The sequence below is a fragment of the Dermacentor silvarum genome, chromosome 8 (assembly GCF_013339745.2).
Source record: "Dermacentor silvarum isolate Dsil-2018 chromosome 8, BIME_Dsil_1.4, whole genome shotgun sequence".
NCBI lineage: Eukaryota > Metazoa > Arthropoda > Arachnida > Ixodida > Ixodidae > Dermacentor > Dermacentor silvarum.
Window position 1 is genome coordinate 12672972 of NC_051161.1, and position 8020 is coordinate 12680991.

General features: G+C 52.4%; 2 protein-coding genes across 2 annotated transcripts; both read right to left on the bottom strand.

Moving 5' to 3' along the window:
- Nucleotides 1–1031: 1031 nt before the first annotated feature.
- Nucleotides 1032–1725, bottom strand: LOC119461949 (uncharacterized). The gene is made up of 2 exons (XM_037723311.1): nucleotides 1627–1725; nucleotides 1032–1430 (listed from the first exon to the last, which is right to left on the bottom strand). Exons 1-2 carry the CDS (start codon nucleotides 1723–1725, stop codon nucleotides 1032–1034), a joined length of 498 nt encoding a protein of 165 aa, XP_037579239.1.
- Nucleotides 1726–2464: 739 nt separating this feature from the next.
- Nucleotides 2465–7186, bottom strand: LOC119461950 (uncharacterized). The gene is made up of 3 exons (XM_049672336.1): nucleotides 7136–7186; nucleotides 2572–4071; nucleotides 2465–2500 (listed from the first exon to the last, which is right to left on the bottom strand). Exons 1-3 carry the CDS (start codon nucleotides 7184–7186, stop codon nucleotides 2465–2467), a joined length of 1587 nt encoding a protein of 528 aa, XP_049528293.1.
- Nucleotides 7187–8020: the final 834 nt, after the last annotated feature.

Sequence of the window (8020 nt, forward strand, 5' to 3'; positions counted from 1 at the left end):
ACCCACTTACGTTTGCTTTCTAAGCAGGCTGCAGGTTTGGGCTAGTTGGTTGGACATAAGTGAACTACCAGCATGAAAGTATAACTGGACTATGAAGAGAAAGGAGTCCGTGTTTCGGCATTATTTGCTTTCGTGCCCAGTTCTACTGTCGCGCTACTAGTTTGCCTCATGAATGCAACGTAAGTTATTAAAAACATGGTGACTGCCTTTACGCCTATGTTAATCTGTAAAGGCGTCCCGGGTTAGTTTCTTTCTCGTGAATTGGAAGAAATTATGAGCGGTTGCTTTAAGATTGCAACAGTTTGAGACCACCATAGTTCTGACTAGTTTGTGATAGTTTCGTACAATTTCTTCTCAACGTTTAATTCCAGAGAGAATCTTTGCTATCTAACCATTCTTATCGCATAGAATTTCTTCATCGTTATGCAATTCGCTGTCCTAATCTAACCCCAATGAAAGTTCGGATGCACTCGCTAACCCTGAAAGAAGCCGGGAATGTAAAAAAATTACTAACCAAACTTATGTCTAAATATTTCAAGTTGTTTAAAGATATGGCTTGCTTTGACATAAAGGTCTGACAACCATTTCACATAACATCGGAAGTGTCACACTTAAAAAATAATATGCATTTCCTAAAGCCTGATGCTATTCTGTGTCAAACAGGGAAAGATCGATATTGCGCAAAATAAATGAGATTTCAGAATCAGCAGTGAATGAAAGCCGAGAGGCACTAACCAAAGATCACGCAATATGCGTGATGTCTGGTCACCACTTGTTACCACCGCCTCACACTCCAGGAGCCCCGGCTGCCAGCTCCAAGCTGCTGCTGCCATCCTCCTCCGCCACCACTTCCTCCGGTACTTGGCGCTGTACTTGCCTGCCGTCATCCAATCTGCTACACCGCCGAACATCATCTGCCCGACTCCCGCCGAATTGTATTGCTGCGCTGCTCCATCCGTCGTCCAGGAACCTGACCAGGTTTGTGGTTGTGCCCATGGATCGCTTCTGCTGAAGCTCCACTGAACTTTACCCTACGCCCCGCCTCTCTGCCCCCCACCAAATCCCCCACGACCTTTCTGGAATGCGCCCGCCATCCCAGCCACCACCTGCACCACCACCGTTTTGCCCCCCTGCCTGTCCATCCCAGCTAGCGCCACCTTGGGACGGCAGGTAATTATTCTTTCGTCTTCCTCCAGCCTGCGGGCCGAAGCTGCCTCTGCCCTTCTGACTGACATCTCCGATCCATACGCCAACGCTTCCCTGGTCGGCCTGCCAACCGCCGCCGTCTCCTCCACCACCGGCACCTTGCCAGGTCCGGCACCACCACTACCAAATTTACCGTTACCATTACCGCCCTTTGCAGCCCAAGAATCCTGACCACCATAACCGCCTTGTTGCCATGGCCCACTTCCAGTGCCTCCAAACATTGTCTGCGTCCAAGAAACGCCGGTACTTCCACCTCCAAATTTGCCGTTTTGAGACCACGAGCTGCCACCATTGCCAAAACCTTTGCCCCCGCCAAAGCCATTATTTCGTTTCCACTCCAAGAGGCGCCCGCGCCATTAAACTTTGAGGAGGAGTCCCATGGGCCAACTGCTCCACCACCATTCCCACCCTTTTTCGTACCATATCCTCCCTGATCCCAAGGTCCCGGACAGAACCGCCTGATCCTACGCCCTCCTTGAGCCCAAGGTCCTCCTCCGAGTCCACCAGATACTTTTCCATTGCCTCCAGCCCCAGCCCAGGGACCACCAGGCACACCTTTTCCTCCCCTCAACGCTTCCGCTGTCCCATGGGCCTGCTCCACCGCCTCCCTTTACAGCCCCTCCATACGATCCCTGATCCCAAGGACCTGCGGAGACAGGGACTCCTCCAAGATCTGGCTGAGAAAATCCATTAGACTTTCCTTTTCCAGCCCATGGGCCAGGCGCTGCTCCCTTGCCACCACCGAAGCCTCCTTGGTCCCATGACGCTCCAGCACCAGCTCCCTTGCCGTTGTCCCAAGGTCCCGGTGCACCTCCACCGTAGCTGCCCTGACCGGCCCAAGATCCGCCACCAGCACCATTACCACCTGCTCCAGGCACATGGTTTGGGTCCAGCTGTTCTTCCGTTTCCACCATATCCTCCTTGGTCCCACGATGCACCTCCAGAGCTCAATTTAGAACCACCGCCGTTTCCTGCGCCTGCCCATGGTCCTGCGCCACCATAGCTCTTTGGCCCTCCACCGTTAGCTGCGCCTGCCCAAGGCCCTGACCCGCCAAAGCTCTTAGGTCCTGCACCGTTTCCTGCACCGTTTCCTGCACCTGCCCAGGGCCCTGGCCCGCCAAAGCTCTTAGGTCCTGCACCGTTTCCTGCACCATTTCCTGCACCTGCCCAGGGCCCTGGCCCGCCAAAGCTCTTAGGTCCTGCACCGTTTCCTGCACCATTTCCTGCACCTGCCCAGGGCCCTGGCCCGCCAAAGCTCTTAGGTCCTGCACCGTTCCTGCACCATTTCCTGCACCTGCCCATGGTGCTGGCCCCCCCAAAGCTCTTAGATCCTGCGCCGTTTCCTGCACCATTTCCTGCACCTGCCCAGGGCCCTGGCCCGCCAAAGCTCTTAGGTCCTGCACCGTTTCCTGCACCATTTCCTGCACCTGCCCAGGGTGCTGGCCCACCAACGCTTTTAGGTCCTGCACCGTTTCCTGCACCGGCCCATGGTCCTGGCCCACCAAAGCTCTTAGTACCACCAGTTCCATATCCACTTCCCCCTTGTGCCCAAGGTCCCGCTCCTCCCTTGGCAGCGCCTCCGAAACTTCCCGAGTCCCAAGGGCCTGGCGATGATATCTTCTTTCCTCCGGCACCGTTTCCGCCATTGGCCCAAGAGGCAGCGCCGCCTCCATTCCCACCTTTACCACCAGCAAAGCTTCCGTACCAAGGCCCAGATCCGTAGCTCGCCTTGCCATTACCACTCCCTCCTTGCGCCCAGGGACCGGCTCCGGTTGCTGGCTTGCCATTTCCGGTTCCGCCTTGTGCCCACGGACCTGCACTTGCCGGACTGTCTTGAAGCCAAGCATCGGCAGCACCGAATCCTTTTCCTGCCCCTGCACCTTGAGCCCATGGGCCGACGCCTGCAGCGGATGTCTTTCCATAGCCTCCTGCACCACTCGGCGTCCACGAATCTTGAGCTACAGCTGTCTTGCCTCTCCAGGGTCCACTTTGAGCATTCTGGGAGAATGATTTGCCGCCTTGGTCCCACGACACAGCTCCCCCGTACCCTGCTTTGTTGCCACCTAATTGTCCTTGCGACCACGATGCCCCACCACCGGAGCCACCAAGTTTCCCACCACCAAGACCACCTTGATCCCAGGAGTCAGTGCCACCAGAGAATTTCGATCCTTGTGAAAAGTCCCATCCAGTTTCTTTGCCACTAGCCCCGAAGCCACCGTTCTGGGTCCACGATGCACCACCGCCGCCGTTACCGCCAATCTTGCCGCCACCGAATCCTCCGGCTTGGTCCCACGGTCCGACGCCAGCTCCTCCTCCTCCGAAGGACTTGCCAGAGCCACCAAATCCACCGGTCTTCCCTGCTCCGGCCCATGAATCAAGGCCGGCACTGCCTCCGTAGCCACCGCTCGATCCTTTTCCCGCGCCAGCCCAAGGTCCGGCGCCCGATGTGAAGCCAGCGCCACCCGAGCCTTTACCCGAGCTTTGCCATGGTCCGGCACCTCCGCCGAATCCACTACTTCCGGAGTCGGCCCACGGTCCCAGCACCACCGAAAGCGCCACCACCATTGCCCTTGCCAGCATCAGCCATGGTCCAGATCCACCAGCTCCTCCGCCGATGCCCGACGATCCGCTGCCGGAGTCAGCCCAAGGACCAAGTCCAGCTGTACCGCCACCCCCGCCGTAGCTTTGTCCTCCCGAAGACCAGGATGAAGATCCGCCGGCACCTTCATACCACCCTGTCTGTGCAGTCGCTGACGCCTTCAGTGGCTCGAGAGCTGTTTTAGCGACTTTCTTTTTCGTTTCTGTTTTCTTTTCTTCGCAGTGAGCGGTGTTTACCAAGAGTATTAGAAATACAAACGTCACCACCTGAAATAAAAAGGTAATATAGGCTAAGTATTTCGTCTTGCAAAACATCCAAGCTAATCAGGAATACTTCTACCCCAATGACAAACGAGCTCCACTTGTTTGTCCTGGGGCTAGAAGTATTCGTGATACAAGTTCTTGAGCTTAATCTGCACACATCTTTTCTTCAGTGACGAGAACATGAAAAAAAAGAACTCTAGGTGTAAATGCATGGCGCCAGCCAACTTGACGAGACCATCAGTGAACAGCATTACTTACGTTTCTTCCGTGCACCAATATCTGCAGACAAAGCGCAAGGCACGGTATAATAGAGGTTATTTTTCCTAGGCCAGCGGGAGAGACGAAATCCCTTTTGTCGGCTCGTTAACCGGTGCTGAGGAGATACAATGTGAGCCGTTAACGACGCGGCATTGATTAAAATAACTTCGAAAGGCGGAGGAAAGAGGTAAGCGGCCAGTGTAACGGGCACAAAAGGGACCATAGAGGGGCGACCAGTGTAGGAAGGACCGACGCTCGGAACGCGGTGGCGGACGGTCGGCAGCGGAGCTTCTGAGCGCTCCGTCCGCGAGGGCCGACAAGAATGGCCAAAGGGGCGGCTGTGCGCCGGTAGCGAACACTCATGCATGCAGAATCACTTCCGATGTCGCCGATCCTCCTCAGTCACGGCCGACTGCACATCACTGTTGATAGAAACGGGGCCGCTGTTCGCTGGCCGTCGTGGAGCTAACAAAAACGCCAGTGCCCTCGCAGTTTTTTTTGGCGGGGAGAGGAGCGTAGTGTGTTGCACGAGGAAAGATGAATATAAACGCCCCGCTCCGGGCTGTCTGGAATCCTCGTGTTTTCACAACAGCTTTGTTTTCCTCGCCGCTGCGAGGAGCACAGAAGGTGAGGGAAGAGAAGACTGAAGATAATCCGTCACGTAACTGTTGCGCAATACATCTCGTTATGAAGAACGACAGGCAGAAAACGTAGAGCCGCGTTCTGGTAGCGGGGAGGGTGGAGTAAGAAAGAGCGATGGTAAAGAGGGCTCCGTGAATACTGTGTCGAGGGCGAGTCACTAACAATTAAGAGTTGCCCAATGGAAGAATGATTTCTTGCGACATCATTTCGAGGCGTGAGAGTCGATTTCCTTCTATGTTTCTTTCACAAGATAGCTACGACTCAGAAGAGAAATTTGGGAGAATAGGAAGGAGAAAACTGACTGAGATACGAATAAAGGGACGACAAAGAGGACGGCAACCGCGACCCTCAAAAGTAATCGAATTCTATTTACGCTCAATTTACTACCATTTGCTGAGTAGCCTAAGGACAACATACCGTTATGGGAACCAACCTTCCTCATGCTATATATATAACGAATGTAATCTGCTCTGTGACAGCCGTGTTTAACGAGGTGACTTTGCATGATTGCATCAAGGGCATTCTACTGAAATACATGACCGATACTGCAATAATATTTTGCCCTAGCAGCCCTGTCTTCAACATTTTTATGATTATCGTTTTCGCACGCTCTTCTGGTAACGTATACCTTCTGGGAATATCCGCGGATGTCATGCCGCACTCGGTACGGATGCCAAGAGGTCCTCCTTTACTTACAGCGATACATTTCACTTGGCTTCGTCGTCAGCAGCCCCGCTAAGGCGCACGAGATAGCCCTACACGATCCCATTAAGAAGCTAGTTTTCCCCGCGATAGCGAGGAGAGAGTGGACAATTTTATCAGAACTTGCATTACAATATCAATGGCGAAGGAATCTTGCTTTCTGTTGGTTACTAACAAAATATTGACGATTGGTGTTACGCGGTTTACCGCTTGCGTATAATGAGGTATTAAGGAACCACTCACTGTGTAAGGTATTTTAACATATGTATAAATGCTATTATTGAGAACTGCTCTAAAATTACGAGGACTTTTGAAGCACGGTGATGACATCGAAGGCCAATTTTTATATCTGCTGGTTGTTGTTGCACCTAAGATCCGATCATTCGATTACAAATGAACGTAAAACCCCAGCTCACCTAATAAACTTTCTCCTGGAGGAGTTATTTTATCATTGACGGGTTCTCAACTTTTCTAAGGAAAACTCGGCATGCTTTAAGATTCGCGCTCTCTCTCAGCTGCGTATATACCTCATATTGCGAGGAGCGGTAACCTTTAGGGCTTAAAGCGAATTAAGAAATAATGCTTTCCAAATGTTCTGCTTACTTGCTCACTGCATAAAAATTCAGTTCATCCAGCAGAAGCGTACACGTATCTTAATTTACTTTCTTATCCACTGTGTTCTGCAAGCATTCGGTATAGAAGAAAAATTCAGATCGCCAATGAGCCAAGTACTGTGAAGCATGGCTGGAAATACGGAGCGGCGTGTTACCCTAGGCAAGATACGTGCATCCCTGAAACCAGATCAGTAAATGATTTGATTCATAAACAATGCTTGCCATTGACCGGCTGCCTTACCAGAGGTCTGAATCCGAGCTAGTTTGTAAGCTTACACCTTTGAAGAGGACAGCGCGAATGACGGGTCAAGCAAGTGGCAAACACACACACAGCGTGCTTTGTGAGCTCGTTTGTATTTGCCGCTCACTTGTTGCGTCTTTCGCGCTGTTCCCATCTAAGATGTGGCCTTCGCTGAATGATGCACTGGCTACCACGACTTTCCGGCCTCTGTTATAGCATGTACCGATACATACTATGAATCGCATACTGAAAAAGGGGGCGCTTGTGCTCTCGAAGTGCTGGTAGGTTGTACATATCTAGTAGTTTTCATTCAACAGTCCTACGGGATACATTCCAATAGGTTTCTGAGCCAATATATCTCCACGAGGAAATAGTTTTCTAATGCGCACTGCGAGTTCCGACCAGACCAGAACACGTATTCCACTGAATCGCTGAGACTATCGATTTCTGTGGATAGCACCGGAGAACGTTGCCCTTTCAAACATCTCACGCCGTCCCGTCACAAAAGCATCCTTGTTCGCATCCACGTGACCCTGCTTGTCGACGCACACGCTAACACGCGTTTCCGTCAGGAGACGACGGCGCCGGAACAACACATGCGTCTGCCTACCTTGCCCGTCCTAATCCCCGGAGAAGCCATGGCGGTGCGGTTTGTGGCCATGGCTGAATGGCCGTCCGTATATATACCCCAGCCCCGCGCTAGGCGGTGATGAGAGGCGCGACCCCCCCTCTTTCACCCCCAGCCCTCTGACGTTGTTGCGGGTCATCTCATTGTAAGGAGGCTTGAAGAAGGGGAAAGTGACGGCGCGACGACGTGCAGGTTGGCGGGGGCGAGAGGACACGGAGCTCTTAGTTTCGGTCGTCGCCTCTCCTTTCGCCCGCTCCTTTCTCTTTGGCGAAGAATGGTTCCTGCCAGGAGAGAGCGCAGACCCACGCTCGTGCGATCACTCCCCTCACGCTCGCTCGAAGCTGCTTTGCAGTATCTTCTTCTGCACGCGGCGCTCCTCTTTTGCATGCGGCCAGTGGACAGCCCTGATACCTTCTCTTGCTACCGGGGCAAATGTACGACACATGACCTTAATCGCAATAATCGCGACCAAGGGCGCAAAACAGGCGGGCGCAACGTCGTCTTGACGTGGTGAAGAAGGGTGGAGGCTCACCTTAAATGCACGCGCAACACGAGCGCGCAGTTACAAGAGGAAGCCTAGTTGACGTTCAGCTGAGTGGTCATTGTAATTCAATGAATGTGCTGAAGCTGAAAGATAATTTCCTAACGGTAAGAATTGGTACCACCTGCGGCACATTCGTTCCATTCCTTTTCAAAGATAGAAAAAAAAAAAGGTTAGAAGAAACAAGGTAGATTAAAGATTAAAATAAAAAAAGTTTAAAAATGTCGCCCCAGCCAGCTGCCTCTTGAAGAAAAATTCGTATCTTAATGTTGCGCTTTGACCAGCGCCTGGAAACGCAATAAAGGTATAGAAGAAACAGCATTGCT